Source organism: Pongo pygmaeus, chromosome 9 (assembly GCF_028885625.2).
Source record: "Pongo pygmaeus isolate AG05252 chromosome 9, NHGRI_mPonPyg2-v2.0_pri, whole genome shotgun sequence".
Taxonomy (NCBI): Eukaryota; Metazoa; Chordata; class Mammalia; order Primates; family Hominidae; genus Pongo; species Pongo pygmaeus.
In genome coordinates this window covers 10427429-10446144 of record NC_072382.2, presented here as the reverse complement: position 1 = coordinate 10446144, position 18716 = coordinate 10427429, and the positions used below count along the sequence as shown (strand labels likewise).

At 57.4% G+C, this 18716-nt stretch overlaps 2 protein-coding genes across 8 annotated transcripts; one reads left to right on the top strand and one right to left on the bottom strand.

Moving 5' to 3' along the window:
* Positions 1–1783: 1783 nt before the first annotated feature.
* Positions 1784–13942, bottom strand: BAD (BCL2 associated agonist of cell death). The gene is made up of 4 exons (XM_054441192.2): positions 13766–13942; positions 13317–13511; positions 3286–3476; positions 1784–2288 (listed from the first exon to the last, which is right to left on the bottom strand). The coding sequence occupies exons 2-4, from the start codon at positions 13501–13503 to the stop codon at positions 2160–2162; spliced, it is 507 nt and encodes a 168-aa protein (XP_054297167.2). The 5' UTR covers positions 13504–13511; positions 13766–13942; the 3' UTR covers positions 1784–2159.
* Positions 2284–18633, top strand: GPR137 (G protein-coupled receptor 137). 7 transcript variants are annotated; one of them, XM_054441186.2, is made up of 8 exons: positions 2284–2612; positions 15646–16017; positions 16101–16150; positions 16857–17082; positions 17202–17351; positions 17477–17605; positions 17741–17859; positions 18276–18633. In XM_054441186.2, the coding sequence occupies exons 1-8, from the start codon at positions 2610–2612 to the stop codon at positions 18496–18498; spliced, it is 1272 nt and encodes a 423-aa protein (XP_054297161.1). In that variant the 5' UTR covers positions 2284–2609; the 3' UTR covers positions 18499–18633. The 7 variants fall into 7 exon arrangements, with proteins under 7 accessions (XP_054297161.1, XP_054297165.1, XP_054297162.1 ...); XM_054441190.2 differs by having other exon boundaries at positions 18170–18633; XM_054441187.2 differs by lacking the exon at positions 2284–2612 and adding an exon at positions 14378–14515.
* Positions 18634–18716: the final 83 nt, after the last annotated feature.

The following is an 18716-nucleotide window of genomic DNA, read 5'->3' as shown; positions in this document are numbered from 1 at the left end:
TGCTGGGTTGAACCTGAGCTTGCCCTGCCGAGTCTGCTGAGCTTCCGTGGCCTTCTGCTTGTGCCCTCTGCCCCCAAGTCGCTGTTCCTGTTCCCCCATCCTCATGACTTTCGTCTCTCCGAGGCTCTCCCTGTTCTCTCTTTGCTGAGGCTCAGGCCTCTGCTTCAGGAAGCCTTCCCTGCCCCGTTCCTGTGGCCTGATATGACCCAAACGCCTAGCATCTTCCGCCGGGGCTGCTCTGGGCCCCCGACAGGCAGTTGACTCTATCGGGTGATGGATCGGCCAGGGTGGAGCAGGGCAGCTCAGAACCTGCCCAACACCAGGGGACCCGGGTCTTCAGAGATAGGTGGGCAGTAGGCCTGCCTGTGACCCTGGGGGAAGGGAAGTGGACAGTCACAGACACGCAGGGGTTGGGCCACCCAGCATCCCCTCATCCCTGTGAGGGAGATGTTATGCCTGTTTTACAGATGAGGAGACTGAGGCCCGGAGCCATCTCTTGTGTGCCAGGCCACAGCTAAGTCAAGACGTCCTGACCTGGAGGCAGGGCAGGCCTGGACCCTCCGTGGTGGACTGTCTTCAGCCAGCCTGGACCTGTCCCATGCCTCAAGACCAGCGAAAAGTGGCAGAGAGCCCACAGTGCGGGCTCGAGGGCGGGGCTGGGCTCGCAGCACGGTCGGCTTGGCACCTCTTCAAGGCCTCTCCCAGCTTCCTGGCTCTTCCCAGGCTGCCCGCCTGCATCCCTCCTCCAGGGGAAGGCGGCCTCTTATCTGGGCTTATCTCCTGCCAATTGAGTATCTTCTTTGCTTTGTTTTTGCTGCAGCCTCAGGCAAACAGATGGGGTGGGGAGGCCAGGGAAACAGGCTCCGGAGTAGGGCCCTCCTCCCTCAGGGTCAATGCAATGGCCCCAGACCTCCTCACTTCTGCTGTGGGACCCTGCTCACTTCAGCGTATTCCGTATCCAGGCGCCTCAGCAGCCAACTCCCATCTTCCTGACTCTAGCTGGTGTCCAGAGGGACACACTGCAAGTCAGTTCCCAGGTCCTCAAATACCAGCTGAATGGCTAACTCCTGGGTGTGAGATTCCAGCCCCTCAGAAGCCTGGCCTCTGCTGCTCCCCTATCCTTCCATGGGTCCACTCCTTCCTGCGCCGGGAGGGATGACCCTCACCTCACCTTCAGGTCGCAGCTCTAGCTGCCTCCTCCCTGAAGCCCTCTCTCTGACTGCCCTGCCGACTCCGGGCCCTCGGGAGCTTCCGCGAGCAGGGCCGTGGCGCAATGCATCTCTGCCCAGCACCAAGCACCGGCCCGGGTTATAGGGGGCGCCAATAAATCTTTCTGGAACGGAGCCCCCGCTCTGTCCGGGTCCCCGCGTGAAGCCTCAGTTTCCAGCGACCGCGCGGCTGCCAGCCTGGCTCCGCCGCTCCCTCCCGCCTTGGCGCGGTCCGCCAGGTCCCCGGGCGGCGCTGGCCCCGCGCCGGCCACACAGTAGCTGCTGGAAAGGGCCGACCCAAATAAGAGCGAGTGACCTCTCCCTAGGGGGCCGCGGCACGGTTTGCAGAGCGCAGGATCGGGCGGCCGGCAGCGCTGCGGTCCCAATGCGCGTGCTGGGGACCTGGACCTGGGCCGCGCAGCCCTGGCCCGCGACCCGCCGCGACCCCTTCCGTCTCTGTCTCTGGATGTCAGGCAGAGCCTAAGTTTCCCTCGTAAGACAGCAGCCTCTTTTGAAAGTGTCCGTGAGAGCACTACCCCGGCCTGCCGGGGCCCCAGTCGACGCACAGAAAAGCCTCGGCGGCACAGACGCGGGCTTTATTAACATTTGGTAGTGAGCGCGGCCCCCGGGGCATCGCGGGGACTCGGGTCTCGGTGACGCAACGGTTAAACCTGGCTCGCCACTTAGCGCAGACGCCTGGGGCAGCCCGGAGCCGCAAGGCGGGGCCACGGAGCCACTTCCGGCGGCTATGAGCGGAAAACCCAAAGCTTCCGATGGGACCAAGCCTTCCGTGGCTTCACACGCACCGGAAGGGAATCTGGGTCAGCCCTCCCTCCGAAGGAGACAGCAAGGATCCTCTTTTTGCATAGGCCTGTGGGAAGCACTTCCGCCCATATTCAAGATGGCCGCCCAGGGCAGTGGGAAAGGGACTTTCGGGATGTGGAGCGAAGCTCACTGGGAGGGGGCGGAGCTTCCCCTGCCCAAGTTCCGATCCCACCAGGATTGGAAGACTCGCGCCCAGCTGGAGCTTTGCCGCATCTGCGTTGCTGTGCCCGCGCTCTTCGGGCGAGGAAGTCCCTTCTGGTGGGGGGAGAAAAGGATTACATGAGTTAGATTACCAAGGCAGCTCGAGCCAGGCTCTCCACTTCCGTAAGCCTTCCTCTAAGTGAGATCGGGGGGAAGATAATGAAGGCCACAACTCCCAGGAGGCTCCACGCCGGGCGGTCAGGGACGCTCGGGAGGACGCATGGGCCCCCAGGAATAGGAACTGGTTAGATCCCAGGAACTCCGTGCCGGGGACGGGAAGAGAGGATGCCTAGGGCCCTAAATGGAAAGGCCAGAGCTGGAGACCTAGCACCCAGAAGATGAGACGGCAATTCGAGAATCAAAGGGCCGGGAGCGATGGTGAGCGCCTGTAATCCCAGCACTTTGGGAGGTTGAAGCGGGAGGAGCTTTTGAGGCCAGGATTTCCAGGCTGCAGTGAGCCGTGATCGCACCACTGCACTCCAGTCTGGGCGACAGAGTGCACAGGTGCCAGCAAAGAGCACAAATACCAGCATGCCTGGTCTTCCAAGAATTCGGGGAACCCAGGAGCTTTGGCCTGGAGTGGGATCTAGACTACAGATCCCAGCATGCCCTGTGACTGACACACACACACACACACACACACACACGCAGGAGCTTTGGCCTGGAGTGGGATCTAGACTACAGATCCCAGCATGCCCTGTGACTCACACACACACACACACACACACACACACACACACACACACCCCCACACACACACCCACTGTGACTCACACACACACACACACACACACACACACACACACACACACACACACACCCACACACACACACACCCACCAGGCGGGGGAAGAGCTGGGGAGTGGGGTGGTGGGGAAGGTCTTGTGACTACAAATCCCAGAATGCTCTGGAGCTAGGAAGGAACAGGACGGCGTTGGGGAGGGGTCGTGGGACTCCAGATCCGGGCGTGCCTTGGGACAAGGCAGGGACAGACCGGCGGGGGGGGCGGCCTGGGACAGCAGGTCCTGGCACGCTGGGGACCGGCGCTCACCTTAAAGGAGTCCACAAACTCGTCACTCATCCTCCGGAGCTCGCGGCCATAGCGCTGTGCTGCCCAGAGATTGGGGGGCGCCGAGCGCGAACGGCCCCGAAAGGGGCTGGGCTCCTCCCCCATCCCTTCGTCGTCCTCCGTCCCCGCGGGGTAGGAGCTGTGGCGACTCCGGATCTCCACAGCCCCAGCGCCTACAGAGGGTCAGTGGGTAGGGGGCGACGTTAATCTCAGCTCCTCTAAGCCCCTGGCCCTGCCTGAACCCTCCCCATCAGCTCTGCAGGCCCACTCGTGGGTCTTCCAGGGGCGCATCACAGACCACCTCTCAGAGCCCCAGTCCCTTGTATGTGAATCGAGGGGAAGCTTAGGGGCCTTTGGTGAAGATTCAGGTTAACTTCTCATTAATCCCACGAATCCTTACCGAACGCCAGTAATGGATGAGGCCCTGTGCCCAGCACAAAATAAGGGCATAAGAAATACTAGTTACATCATGAGGTCAGGAGATCGAGACCTTCCTGGCCAACATGGCGAAACCCCGTCTCTACTCAAAACACAAAAATTAGCTGGGCTTAGTGGCACGTGCCTGTAGTCCCAGTTACTCGGGAGGCTGAGGCAGGAGAATCGTTTGAACCCAGGAGGAAGAGGTTGCAGTGAGCCGAGATCACGCCACTGCACTCCAGCCTGGGCGACAGGCTTTTTTTCTCAAAAGAAAAAAAAAAAAAAACAAGAAGTATTATTAGTGCAAGACCTTCATGGGGCCTCCTGGCAACCCTGGGTTGGTAGCTATTTCATAGTGTCTATTCTACATCGGAGGAAGCCAATCCCTTGGATAGGAAAGTGTCCTGCCACGGCCGGCAGGATTGAACCCCTCCTCTGCAAGGGACCTGCAGAGCCCCTGGAGAACAAGAACCTGTCCGCTACATGTCTGCATCCCCCACAGAGCCTTCTCTGGAGACAGTGTCTGGAACTGTTGACGTTTTTAGGTACCATTGTTGGTACACTTATGTGTAGGCCAAGACATCCCTTATTATCCTCCTAACCACCCTGGGAGGTGAGTACTAAACATGCTTAGGTTAGAAGACAGAAGCTTAGAGAGTTAAGACTTGCCCAGTTTCTGTGAAGCTGTGGAGGCCTGAGGCTGGAAGGTTCCAAAAGTTTGGTGGAACCAGAGTCCAGTGATTATCAGCGGAGCTCTGTGTCTCTCCCCTTGTCTAGCCAGCCTTTGACTCTCTGAGCCTGCGTTCTCACCTTTATGAGGGGATAATCCTAGCCCTGACTCCCAGTGGCTGTGTGAAGGTCACATAAAATTAAAAAATGTGAAAGTGCTTTGTGGCTGGGCTTGATTCCTCACGCCTGTAATCCCAGCACTTTGGGAGGCTGAGGCAGGCCGATTGCTTGAGTTCAGGAGTTTGAGACCAGCCTAGGCAATATTGCAAAACCCCATCTCTATTAACTTAAAAAAAAAATAAAAGAAGGCCAGATGCGGTGGCTCACGCCAGTAATCCCAGGACTTTGGGAGGCCAAGGCAGGTGGATCACCTGAGGTCAGGAGTTCGAGACCAGCCTGGCCTCAAACTCTGGTGAAACCCCATCTCTACTAAAAATACAAAAATTAGGTGTGGTGGTTCACGCCTGTAGTCCCAGCTACTCAGGAGGCTGAAGCAGGAGAATTGCTTTAACCCAGGGGGTGGAGGTTGCAGTGAGCCGAGACTGTGCCACTGCACTCCAGCCTGGGTGGCAGAGCGAGACTCTGTCTCAAATAATAATAATAACAAAATAAAAAAAGAAAGTGCTTTGTAGGCTGCAAGTGCACTATGGGTTATTATTCAGAGGCCCGCCTACTATGGTCTGTTTGAACTGTGCTCTGTGCCATCTCCCAACTCCTGCCAACTCCACTCCTCTACCCAGACCGATAAAGACTTAGAACCACTCCCCTGAGCAAACACTCAGAGTGCAATGACAGAGTGAGAAGCAGGTGGGGGGATGGGCGCAGTGGCTCACGCCTGTAATCCCAGCACTTTGGGAGGCCGAGGTTGGGGGGATCACGAGGTCAGGAGTTCAAGACCAGACTGACCAAGATGGTAAAACCCTGTCTCTACTAAAAATACAAAAAAATTAGCCAGGCGCGGTGGCAGGCGCCTGTAATCCCAGCTACTTGGGAGGCTGAAGCAGGAGAATCGTTTGAACCTGGGCAGTAGAGGTTACAGTGAGCCAAGATCACGCCACTGCACCCATCTCAAAAAAAAAAAAAAGAGAGGCAGGTAGGGAACATGCTTGGTGTTTATGGCAAGGTATGTCTCAGGGAGGCTCTTTGGAGGAGGTAAATTACAGGCCAGGAACTGAAGGCGGGGGATAACCATCAGAATGTCTCTTCTCCCCTCAGAGGACCTGAGCAAGGGCCTGTGGGCCAGTGCAGGGCCTCCAGGGGTCCCAGCTAGGACACATAAATGAGACACATGACTAAGAAAGCAAGTAGGCGGCCGGGTGCGGTGGCTCACACCTTTAATCCCAGCACTTTGGAAGGCTGAGGCGGGCGCATCATGAGGTCAGGAGATCGAGACCATCCTGACTAACACGGTGAAACCCCATCTGTACTAAAAATACAAAAAATTAGCCGGGTATGGTGGCGGGCACCTTAGTTCCAGCTACTCGGGAGGCTGAGGCAGGAGAATGGCGTGAATCCGGGAGGCAGAGCTTGCAGTGAGCTGAGATCTCGCCACTGCACTCCAGCCTGGGTGACAGAGCGAGACTCCAGCTTGAGAAAAAAAAAAAAAAAGCAAGTAGGCGCAGTGGCTCACGCCAGTAATCCCAACACTTTGGGAGGCCGAGGTAGGTGGATCACTTGAGGCCAGGAGTTCGAGACCAGCCTGACCCAACATGGCAAAAACCCATCTCTACTAAAAATACAAAAAAAGGCCAGGTGTGGTAGCTCACGCCTGTAATCCCAGCACTTTGGGAGCCCAAGGCAGGTGGATCACGAGGTCAGGAGTTCAAGACCAGCCTGACCCACATGGTGAAACCCTGTCTCTACTAAAAATACAAAAATTAGCCGGGTGTGGTGGCGAAAGCCTGTAATCCCAGCTACTCAGGAGGCTGAGGTGGGAGAATCACTTGAACCCGGGAGGCAGAGGTTGCAGTGAGCCAAGATTGCACCACTGCACTCCAGCCTGGGTGGCAGAGCGAGACTCTGTCTCAAAAAAAAAGAAATTAGTCAGGCATAGTGGCGTGGGCCTATAATCCCAGCTACTAGGGAGGTTGAGGCACAAGAATCACTTGAACCTGGGAGGTGGAGGTTGCAGTGAGCTGAGATCTCACCATTGCACTCCAGTCTGGCAGTCTGGGAGACAGAGTGAGACTTTGTCTCAAAAAAAAAAAAAAAAAAAAAAAAAAAAGCAAGTAAGGGAGTGAGAGGATGGAATCCGGAAAGGCCTAGGGTAAGATAGGCTGTGATCAGAGTGCCTGGGCATTCTGAGCATCACCAAAGCCCAGAGCGGCCCCTAGGTCAGGTGGGGATACCTCAAGACCCTGGAGGAGTGAGGCGGCAGTGGGGAGAGGCATACTAGGTCAGGAGTAAAGATTACAGATGAGAGCCGGGCGTGGCGGCTCATGCCTGTAATCCCAGCACTTTGGGAGGCTGAAGGATTTCGGATAGGGGCAGGAGAGCCAGAACAGAAGGGGCACTGATGGAACAGGCCTGTCTGCAGAGTAATTTCCAATTCTGTGGGGCGGTGGCTGTGGAGCAGGGGTCAGCTAGGTGGGCCAGGCCCTGGTCACATTCCTGCTCTGACCTTGGCCCATTCTCCAACCCTTTGGGGCCCCAGTGTCTCCTGTGAAATGGCAGTTCCCCATCTGCCAGGATCGCCATGACAACAAATAAGAGCAGGAAAGCCCCCTACCTGCCCCTCATAGCCTGAGGCCTCTGAGAGTCTCAGCCAGGCGAATACCCAGCTCTCCCTGTTGTACAGATGAGGAAGCAGAGGCAGAGGTTAGGAACTTGCCTGAGGCCATGTGGCTGGGACAGCCTGCTTAGCCACCTAAATACGCAGGAAACGGCAGCTGTTCTCCTCCACTAGCTCTGAGTGGGGCCACAGGACCACTGCGCTTGCCAGACACAAGGCCCCACAGGTGGAAGGTGAGTGACTTGCACCCAGGCACTTGGCCTGGGCACTGCCCCTTGCCCAGAGATCAGAACAAGCAGAAGACACTGGCCAGGTATGGTGGATGGTCGGAAGCCCTCCCTGTGTATTCATTCATTTGATCCTTGCCACACCCTATCAGGGAGGTTCCTCATGGTTGCCATTTTACAGAGGAAGAAACTAAGGCAGAGAGCATAAGTAACTTGCCCAAGGTCACAGAGCTAGTAGGTAGCAGAGCTGGGATCCCAACCCAACCAATGTGGCTTCAGGGGCTGTGTGCTTAGCTGTCATGCCCCAGGCTCCTTCCAGCTGTACCTTGGGCTGCCTTGGAGGCCTAGGCTGGGGAAGGCCCCTTTGAGCCTTCTGCTAGCACCAGTTCTGCCAGGAGCCTGTCCTATGGGGTGGGAGTTTTTCACCAAATTCGTGGATTTAGCAATGCCAAGCTAGTTGTTATCAAGATGATACCCATTTGTGTAAATTGAATTATATATATGTAAATACAAATATACATATATATATATTTGTGTGTGTATATATATATGTGTGTGTATATATATATATTTGTGTGTGTGTGTGTGTATATATATGTATGTTTTTTTTTTTTTTTTAGAGGGAGTCTTGCTTTGTCACCCAGGCTGGAGTGCAGTGATGCGATCTTGGCTCACTGCAACCTCTGCTCACTGGGTTCAAATGATTCTCCTGCCTCAGCCTCCCGAGTAGCTGGGATTACAGGTGCCCGCCACCATGCCTGGCTAATTTTTGTATTTTTAGTAGAGACGGGGTTTCACCATGTTGGTCGGGCTGGTCTTGAACTCCTGACCTCAGGCAATCCACGCGCCTCGGCCCCCCAAAGTGCTGGGATTACAGGCGTGAGCCACCGTGCCCGGCCCTAAATTGAATTTTTAAAAAGTGTCCTATTTACGGGGAAAAACCCCGGGGGAGTGTTTGTGAATTCCCTGGGGGAAGGAGAGGGCTAGGCAGGGCCTGGGCCAGCCTCTCCCTTCTCTGGGGAAGGAAAGGAGTGTGGCTCCTCCTTGGGTGTGAACGTGGGTGGGTGCCCAGGCCTGCCCACTCTTGCCATCCGCCTAGAGCCTGGCCCGGAGCTGGGTGTGGAAGCAGAGGGTGGTGGCTGTGGCTAGAAGTGCCCCAGGCCCCAGCACGGCACCTCCAGCTTTACATTCTCTGCGTGTTGGGCTTCTGAGTCAGCGGCTGGGGCGGACATCTCTGCTGATGCTTCCGCGAGCATCCCTGCACTGGGATTTTCAGAGTCCTCAGATTCCCAAGAAGGAGAATACCAAGTTCTCCCTGTTGTATAGATGAGGAAACAGAGGCACACTTAATTACAAGACACTTGCATGCTGAATTGCACACTTAATTAAAACAGTGGTGTTCCAGACCGTGTGGAGCAGTGAAGCTCTGCCATCAGGCAGGGCTGGGTTTGGATCCTGCCCCTACCACATGCCGACCACACACAATCTGCTGCCGGGGGAGGCTGACGTCACAGTGGCCAGTGCTGCCACCCCACCCTGGGCAGACACTCGCAGCCTGTCAACCTCCAGCACCTGCAGGCCTCAGCCTTGACTATAGCCTTCCGGTACAGAAGCCCCTTCAGGCCTGCAGAGAATACCCCCCACCTTGCTCAGAGCTCATAAAATCAGAAAGTACTCTAAAGTTGGCAAATGTTTCCTTTTTGTTTTTAAAAAACAGCGACAGGGTCTCTCTCTGTCACCCAGTCTGGAGTGCGGTGGCACGATCTCAGCTTACTGCAGCCTCAAAATCCTAGGCGCAATTGATCTTCCCACCTCAGCCTCCTGAGTAGCTTGGACTACAGGCACCACCATGCCCGGCTAATTTTTTAATTTAAAAATTTTTTAGAGAAGGGTCTTGCCATCTTGCCCAGGCTGGTCTCGAACTCCTGAGCTCAAGTGATCCTCCTGCCTTGGCCTCCCAGAGTGCTGGGATTACAGGCGTGAAAGGCTGGTTGGCAAATGTTCACTTTCTTTTCCCTTTTCCCAAGTTGGCTGAAAATGTTTTCTATAAAGGGGGTTCAGTGGGCCACGTGGTCTCTGTGACAACCACTCACCTTTGCGGCCAGAGCTGAAAGGAAACCATAATAAATGTGTAAATGAATACACTGCACCTTGCTGTGTTCCACTAACACTTTCTTTAGGGACCTTGAAATTTGAATTTCATAGAATGTTCACATGTTACAAAATATAGTTCTTTGGATTTTTGTCCACAATTTAAAAATGTAGGCCCAGTGTGATGGCTCATGCCTGTAATCCCAACACTTTGGGAGGCCGAGGCAAAAGGACTACTTGAGGCCAGGAGTTCGAGACCAGCCTGAGCAACATAGAAAGACCCTTGTCTCTACAAAAATTAAAATAAAAAAATTAGCCAGGCATGGTGGCGTGCACCTGTAGTCCCAGCTACTTAGGAAGCTGAGGTGGGAGGATGGCTGGAGCCCAGCAATTTGAGGCTTTATAAATATATAAAGCCAAGAATATATATAAAGGCAAGCAAATCACTTGAACGCAGGAGGTAGAGGTTGCTGCGAGGCGAGATTCCACCACTGCACTCCAGCCTGGGCGACAGAGCGAGACTCCATCTCGGAAAAAAAAATTTTTTATATATATATTTATATATAAATATATATATAATAAAAATATACATACATAAAGTAATAACAATGGCAGTTCTAATAATAAGAGCAGCAAACACTTAGCCCCTCCTCTGCACCAGGCACTGTTTCCAAGCACTTTTCCTATATTAACTCATCAGGTCTTCGCTACAGCCCTGCGAGGTGGGACTAGTTCTATTCCCGTTTACAGATGAGGAAACTCACGCAGATGGAGTTAATTAACCTGCTCAAGCTCAACCTGCTAGGAAGGGTAGAGCCACGTTTGAACCCTGCAGTCTGGCCCAGGGGCTAGCACTGGGCTGCTTCTTTCTGCCTCTCCACTGTCCACACCTGTTTCAGACACTGGGCTGTGTGTGCTGTCACAGTACAAGGTGGCTGCAGTCCCTGCCCTGGGGACACCTCAGCTGTCCAGCAGGGGGGCCTGGTGGCAGGGACCATGAGGAGTGACTGAACCAAGTGTGAGTTGCTCTGCGCAGGTAGAGGGGGCAGAGGCCCCGTGGCTCTGGCAGGGCACTGGCACTTGCTGATCTTTTCTGGAAAATCACTTGCTTTTGGAGACACTGAAAACTAAATCAAAAGGTTAAGAAATCCAGCTCTGTCCTCACCTGGCAGCTGTCTTCTCCCGTAGCCCTCTTTCCTACGGGTCTGCAGCTGGGGCTGGGGGGAGGTGTCGTCCCTGGCCTGTGCAGAATGTTACTCCTGTCCTCTGCCACTCCACCAGCACCCTGTCTCCTTTCTGTACCTTGCTACGCCTTCTACCATGATCTTGTCCCACTCTCCCCTCAGACTCATTCCCAGGGACATAACCTAGGCCTTGTCACCATCAAATAACTCCATCCCAAGCTTCCCACCAGCTGACCCGACCTGTGTGGATCATGCCCCTGGGACCCCAACTCCAAGGATGCTGCGGCTTCCCAGGGCTTGCTCCCTTTCCTGAAGCTCAGCCAGCTTGGACCCCACACCTACCCTTCCTTCCTTTGCACACACCTGAAGCCCCTACCCCTAACTGGACTGAGACAAGCACAACTCTGGTTCAGACTCCAAGTCCCTGCCAGCTCCCACTAGCACCCTGCTAAAAATCCCACCAGATGCTTAAAAGCCACCTCTAGCGGCCAGGTGCGGTGGCTCATGCCTGTAATCCCAGCACTTTGGGAGGCTGAGGCGGGTGGATCACGAGGTCAGGAGTTCGAGACCAGCCTGGCCAACATGGTGAAACCCCGTCTCTACTAAAAACACAAAAATTAGCTGGGCATGGCGCATGCCTGTAATCCCAGCTACTGGGGAGGCTGAGGCAGGAGAATGGCGTGAACCCAGGAGGTGGAAGTTGCAGTGAGCCGAGATCGTGCCACTGCACTCCAGCCTGGGTGACAGAGTAAGACTCCATCTCAAAAAAAAAAAAAAAAAAAAAAATCCCCCTCTATCCCACCCTCTAGGGTAGCCTCCAGATCCTCCCTCACCCTTCAGTGTTTCTTCTCCATTAAAAGCAACTTCATCCTACCGGGTGCTCAGGCCAGATTCCTTGGTGTTGGCTGGGCACTGTGGCTCATGCCTGTAATCCCAGCACTTTGTGAGGCCGAGGTGGGAGGATCACTTGAGGCCAGGAGCTCAAGACCAGCCTGGCCAACATAGCAAGACCTTGTCTCTAAAATTAATAATAATTTGGCCAGGCGCGGTGGCTCACGCCTGTAATCCCAGCACTTTGGGAAGCCGAGGCGGGCGGATCACAAGGTCAGGAGATCGAGACCACCCTGGCTAACACGGTGAAACCCCATCTCTAATAAAAATAGAAGAAATGAGCCGGGCATGGTGACGTACGTGCGCCTGTAGTCCCAGCTACTCAGGAGGCTGAGGCAGGAGAACTGCTTGAACCCAGGAGGCGGAGGTTGCAGTGAGCCGAGATTGCACCACTGCACTCCAGCCTGGGCAGCAGAGTGAGACTCCGTCTCAGGAAAAAAAAAAAAAAAAGAAAAAGTAAAAAATAAATTAACTGGGTGTGGTCCACACACCTGTATTCCCAGTTACGTGGGAGGATCGCTTAAGCCCAGAAGTTCCAGGCTGTAGTGAGCTGAGATCGCACCTCTGTACTCCCTCCTGGGTGACAGAGCGAGATCCTGTCTCAAAACAAAACAAAACGAACAGAAAAAAAGAAAGCAAGCTATGGGGTCCAATCTGAGAGAATCGAGTGTGTGTGTTTATGCATAAGAGAGCGAGGGGAAGGAGGCCTCTTAAGCCTTCTTAATCCTGAAAATGGGGAGGAGGTCGTTTAAGCTTCAGTGCCAGAGTGACATGACCTAGTTTTCTATTTTTAGAGATGGGGTCTGGCTATGTTGCCCAGGCTGGTCTTGAATTCCTGGGCTCAAGCCAGCCTCCTGAGTTGCTGGGACTACAGACATGTGCCACCCCACCCGGCTTGACCTGGTTTTTGTGTTCAGAAGATATCTATTGTTGTTCTAGGTGCCAAAGCCAGTGCTGGGCACAGGGATGGTAGAGCCTACTGCGAAATGGACACTGAACCCCAGTGTCCGTCCTTCCATCTTGGAGCTTGTGCTTCTCACCCCACACAGCCCTGCTGTCTGGGAGGACTGTCTACCCCTTGAGGTCAGCTGCCCCTGGCCACTGTGCCAGGACAGCCCTGCTGTGGGTACGAGCCACAGGGCAAGAAAGAATACATCTGGGAGCTGGAAGGCCCAATCCCAGGGAAAGCATGTAGCCTGGGGCAGGGCACCAAGGAGTCTTCCAGCCCCCACCTTCTAAGGAAAGAAACACCAGGCAGGTGTGGCCTTAGGCAGGTCCCTTTTCCTTTTCGGATCACTGCCTGCCTGTCACTGATTTCTATCCTAGCCCCACACTAATAGCTGCCATATATATACATACATATACACATATGTATTTTAAGAGCTGGAGTCTCCCTAAGTCACCCAGGCTGGCCTTGAACTTCTGGGCTCAAGCGATCCTCCTGCCTTGGCCTCCCAAAGTGCTGGGATCACAGGTGTGAGCCACCACGCCCGGCAGCTACCATTTTTTAGCTTTAATATGCACCAGCTCTGTAATCAAGTGCATCCTATATGTTCCTGCTAATTAACTCAACAGTCCTACAATGGTGGTTATTAATTGCTGTTTTACAAAAGAGGAAACTGGGGCTCTGAGAGGTTGGGGACCGACCCAAAGCATTCAGTGCCTGTGGATGCAACTGGGATGCAGGGAGCCAGTGGACTGGGGGTGAGGTGTCCCGGCAGGTGGAGGTGGTGGGGTACTTACCTCCATGATGGCTGCTGCTGGTTGGCTGCTCCTGCTGGTGACTGGCGTCCCGCAGGAGGCCTGGGGCCTGGCGATGATGCTTGCTGGAGCCTGAGGGCCTGTCCCCTGCGGGGCTGGGGCCCAGGCCCCTCTCTGCAGAGCTGGAGTCTTCCTGCTCACTCGGCTCAAACTCTGGGATCTGGAACATGCTCTGGGCTGTGAGGACAAGATGTTAGGTAGTCAAGGCACAGCTGGGGCCAACGGTGGCCCTGGAAGGCAGAGGCAGGTGCCCCTGGCTCCCTCTCCCACCCTAACTCCCCCAGGCCCGCCAGGCCTCCTGGGCCCTCATCTGTCTGCCGGGTCTGGCCTGGCAGGGAGCTGAGGCTGTCGGCTCAGGACCTCAGTCTCCCCTCAGAACCCCGGTGGACCCAGGCCCCGCCCCGCCCGTGGTGACGGCGCACAGGTCTCACCCCAAGCCCGATCTCGAGGCCCCTGACCCGGGCCTGCCGCCTCCCTCCAGCACCCCGGGCTCCGAGCCCTAGTTGCTTGGGCAACGGGAACTGTCAGCGATCTGGCCCAATCACCTCTCGGAACGTCACTCGGGTAGGTCCAGAGGCGGGGTCAACCCGGCCCGGCCCCGCCCCGCCGCCCGACCCAAGGCTCCTCGCCCGCAGCCTTTTTTCTCCCTCCTTCGGCCCCGGTCCTCACATCCTCGCTGCCTCACATCTTGGGCGTGTGTGGGAGCAGGAGAGGGATTCTCTGGGGTCCCCATTTGGAACCTGGAGACCCACTTCTGCCAACAAGTCCTTCAGCCCCTCTGGGCCTTAGTTTCCCCCCAGTGAAGTGGGGATAGTGACAGCTCCCCCGGGAGCCAGTGAAAACTTTGTGAAGGGAGTGATTACTGCGGGCGAAGGCGCTTGGCACAGCCACAACTGAAGCTCAGCCGTCGGATGTGATTATTGTTGCTATTGTTACCGCTCCTTCTGGACTGGGTGCCCGGTCGGAAAGTCCCGCTCCCCGCTCCTCCTCCCAGGCGCGGAAGCTTCGCGCCGCCCGCCTCGGGGGACACCTCCCGCGCCATCTCGGGGGCACTGGAGATAAGGAAAGGAACCTCCTCCCTGGCTGGGATGGCTGCCCGGGCGCGGGAGGAGAGCCGGGGACCCGGTGAGGGTGGACCGTAGGGCCCGTGGGGGCCTCACGCCTGGCAGGCGGCCGGCCAGGTGAGCAGGGCCGCGGGCGCGCCGGGGCGGGGGGCGGGCCCGCGCGGGGGATTCGGGGCTCCGCGGGTTCAGGCCCGGGGGCGGGGCCCGGGGGCCATCTTGGCTATGGGCGGAAGTTTTCTTCAGAGACCGAGGGACAGGAATCCGTTGCCGCCCCCAGCCGGGCGGCACGACCCCGATTTGGGTATAGGAGAGAGGAGCGTGGGAACTGGCGGCCCCCCATACAAGTAAAGGCGGGCGGCCCGGGGCACGGCCCACCCGGGGACCGCCTGGATGCGGCACGGCCCCCGCAACTCGGCCGCCCTCCTGCCGCCTCCCGTAACCCCGGGCGCCCGCCAGCGGCGCAGCTCGCGCCAATTCTCGTATGGTTTCACGCCGGGTGCGGCGCTGGACTGCGGAGCCAGCCGAACCCCTGCGCAATTTGCGTAGCGAACGGCGCCCGCGCAGGCGCAGGAGGGAGAGGGGGGCGGAGCAGCGGGAGCCGGAGAGCCGGAGCCCCGGGTCCCCACGACCTGAGCCGGCTCTCCCATCAGCCGCCTGAGGACCTGGCATCCGCCTCCTCCCTCCCCTTGAGGCTGGAGAGTGGACGCGGTGGGGGAGGGTGGGGCGGGGGCAGCTTTTGAGAATTACGAGGACAGGAGGCAGAGGCCCTCCCCATCCGCATTATTGGAGGAGAGAGAGCCTCCCCCAGCTTGGGGAGGGGGAGAGCGGGGCATTGGGCGCCCCCTGCAGCGGCCGCTGCCCTAACCCGACGGGCATCGGCCGGCTCTCCCCCTCCACCCAGGACGACATGAACGACCGAGGCCAGGGACTCCTCTCCTTGGGCCTCTGCATCCCCCCATCCCTGGCTCTGGGGTAGGCCCAGGGAGGAGACACCCCCAACCCCTACCCGGTCTGCCCTGGAGAAAAGAGACTGCCCTTCCATGCCCCTGAGTGAGGGGCCTGGGGCCCAGGCTGCCTGTGTTCTCCAAGGGCAAGGGTCTCTCTGTTGAGGAGGAGGGGCCTGTCAGCCACGACTTCTTTCCTCCTGAGCGCCCCATCTCCCTCTCTGCACCCTGCAATTCCCACCCCTCCGTATTTATTTCCCTGGCCCCGCCGACAGCCCCTCCTTGTCTGTCTCCGGGATTCAGGCCTCCCTCCCTGACATGGAGAGTAACCTGTCTGGCCTGGTGCCTGCTGCCGGGCTGGTGCCTGCGCTGCCACCTGCTGTGACCCTGGGGCTGACGGCTGCCTACACCACCCTGTATGCCCTGCTCTTCTTCTCCGTCTATGCCCAGCTCTGGCTGGTGCTTCTGTATGGGCACAAGCGTCTCAGCTATCAGACGGTGTTCCTGGCCCTGTGTCTGCTCTGGGCCGCCTTGCGTACCACCCTCTTCTCCTTCTACTTCCGAGATACTCCCCGCGCCAACCGCCTGGGGCCCTTGCCCTTCTGGCTTCTCTACTGCTGCCCCGTCTGCCTGCAGTTCTTCACCTTGACGCTTATGAACCTCTACTTTGCCCAGGTAACCAACAGTGGTCCCGGGTGGGGGGCGGGAGGTGGTAAGCCTCAAGGACCCACAGGAGTGAAGGGCGTCTCTGCTCCTAGGTGGTGTTCAAGGCCAAGGTGAAGCGTCGGCCGGAGATGAGCCGAGGCTTGTAAGTACTCGGGACACTGGTGGGCTCAGCCTCCAGGTCAGGGGCAGGGGACAGTCCCATGTAGATCCCTTCCCACCTCTCAGGGCTGAGACAAAGGCAACCCAGGGAATGTCTGTGGAAGATCTTGGAAAAGTTAAAGCACCTGGCACAGATGGCTCAGCAGAGGCGTTGCAGATCTGCAAGACACAAGAATAGGAATGGTTGTGGTAGTGTGAGGGAGAGGGCCCCAGTGTCATCCACCATGGAGGGCGAGCTGGAGGCTCCAGCCCATGGAAGCACCAAAGCCATATGCACTCCTGGGTGACCTGGGGCCACAATGCCCTTGTCATTTGTACAGTGTCTTACGGTTTATAAAGAGCTTTCCCAGCCATCTTTTATTTGTACAATTTCCCTGAGAGGCTACTATCCTCCCTTGAGAGATGAAGAAACTGAGGCCCAGCCAGGTAAGACAGCAGGATCAAGGTCGCAGAGCTGGGGCTCAGACGGAGACTTCTGACTCCAGTTGGTGCACCTTCCGAGGTACCATGGCTGTCAGTCACCTTCTGACCTTTTTGGGCCTCAGTTTCTCCATCTGTAAGAGTGGAGGAACAGGGCTCAGACTGGATGCCCTGAGTTTTGTCGACATTGGGGGTTTCCTGCAGGAGGTGGGGCATGTGGTGAGTGCCAGGGCTGTTGAGGGCCCGCGCTGACTGTGCTGTGGCTGCAGGCTCGCTGTCCGAGGGGCCTTTGTGGGGGCCTCGCTGCTCTTTCTGCTGGTGAACGTGCTGTGTGCTGTGCTCTCCCATCGGCGCCGGGCACAGCCCTGGGCCCTGCTGCTTGTCCGCGTCCTGGTGAGCGACTCCCTGTTCGTCATCTGTGCGCTGTCTCTTGCTGCCTGCCTCTGCCTCGTCGCCAGGCGGGCACCCTCCACTAGCATCTACCTGGAGGCCAAGGTAGGGCCGCAGCACTGATGCCCAGGTGTCTTTTGGGGTCTCTCGGCAGCGGTTCTCAGGGTGTAGAGGAAGCTGGGAGCCTTCTCTCCCTGAGGGTCCTCTGTTGTTACCTGTGCCAGGGGACCAGTGTGTGCCAGGCGGCCGCGATGGGTGGCGCCATGGTCCTGCTCTATGCCAGCCGGGCCTGCTACAACCTGACAGCACTGGCCTTGGCCCCCCAGAGCCGGCTGGACACCTTCGATTACGACTGGTACAATGTGTCTGACCAGGTGGGCATACGCATGTCTGCCACCTCCTTAGTAGCTGTGGCACCTTGGCCCCAGCTGGCCTGGGCCGTGTCCCACTACCCCTTTGGCATGACTGCAGACTGGCACCAGCCCCTGCCTTCCCACAGGCGGACCTGGTGAATGACCTGGGGAACAAAGGCTACCTGGTATTTGGCCTCATCCTCTTTGTGTGGGAGCTGCTGCCCACCACCCTGCTGGTGGGCTTCTTCCGGGTGCACCGGCCCCCACAGGACCTGGTAAGGGTCTGCTCCCTCCTCCGTGGGGCCAGTGGAGAGGGGCGGATGCTGGGAATCCTGGGTTGGGGTCTGGGGATGGGCCTGGGAGGCCAGTGCGGGACAGGAGTAACTATCGATGATGGCTTCCTCCCCTAGAGCACCAGCCACATCCTCAATGGGCAGGTCTTTGCCTCTCGGTCCTACTTCTTTGACCGGGCTGGGCACTGTGAAGATGAGGGCTGCTCCTGGGAGCACAGCCGGGGTGAGAGCACCAGGTAGGAGCCGTGGCACTGCCTCAGTACCCCTGCCCCACCCCCCTGCCGGCTCCATCAAGCTATGGGGGACCGAGATAGCCGGGTCTTGCCTTCCATCCCTGCCATGGCCTTTGCTTCCCCATCTGTACCAGGTGAGGTCCCCTGGGTTCCTGTTGCTAAAGCCTCCACCCCTTGCCCAGAGATGTACTTTGCCCTGGGCCCCGAAGGTCTAGGTCACAGGGGTTCTGTTCTAAGCCTGTCTTCCTCCTGCAGCTCTTGTGACTGTGGCCCTGGTCACTGTCCTGAGACTGACCCTGTTTCTCTGCTGCAGTATGTCGGGCAGTCTAGGCTCTGGGAGCTGGTATGGTGCCATCGGGCGTGAGCCGGGCTGGTGTGGGGGCAGCCAGACGAAGACCACTCCTCTGCTCTTCTCCCAGGTGCCAGGACCAGGCGGCCACCACCACAGTCTCTACTCCACCCCACAGACGTGATCCCCCTCCCTCCCCCACAGAATACCCAGGCCCCAGTCCCCCTCACCCTAGGCCCCTGTGCCAAGTTTGTCTGCCGCTTCTTGCCCAGGATCCTGGGGGTCGTGGCTGCCCCCTCCTCTGGCCGGCTCCTTGCTGCTCCTGTCATAGTGAGCTTGTGCTGTCCCCCTAGGATGGGGGGCGTGGCCCTGGCTGCCAGATGCCCACAGCGCCCTGGCATGACCTGCCACCTCTGCTTCCACACTGGAGCCAGCTACCTCTCCTGTGCCTGCCACTCAATAAACAGTGTCTGCGCCCCACAGTTGTACACCTGTCTGTCATCTGCCTTGTGTTCCTATCACTTTTGCCTGTTTAGCCTAAGGCTGAACAGTCACTGGCCCTTGAAGTGGG

Bases quoted from the DNA above. Each gene is read 5' to 3' on its own strand.
- GPR137 (XM_054441186.2), top strand. The intron at 16,018-16,100 runs GTAACCAACAGT...CTCTGCTCCTAG, and splicing joins TGAACCTCTACTTTGCCCAG to GTGGTGTTCAAGGCCAAGGT. The intron at 17,860-18,275 runs GTAGGAGCCGTG...CTCTTCTCCCAG, and splicing joins AGCCGGGGTGAGAGCACCAG to GTGCCAGGACCAGGCGGCCA.
- BAD (XM_054441192.2), bottom strand. From the start codon at position 13,503: ATGTTCCAGATCCCAGAGTTTGAGCCGAGTGAGCAGGAAGACTCCAGC. The intron at 3,477-13,316 runs GTAAGTACCCCA...GACCCTCTGTAG, and splicing joins CAGCAGCAGCCATCATGGAG to GCGCTGGGGCTGTGGAGATC. The intron at 2,289-3,285 runs GTGAGCGCCGGT...TCCCCCCACCAG, and splicing joins AGTTTGTGGACTCCTTTAAG to AAGGGACTTCCTCGCCCGAA.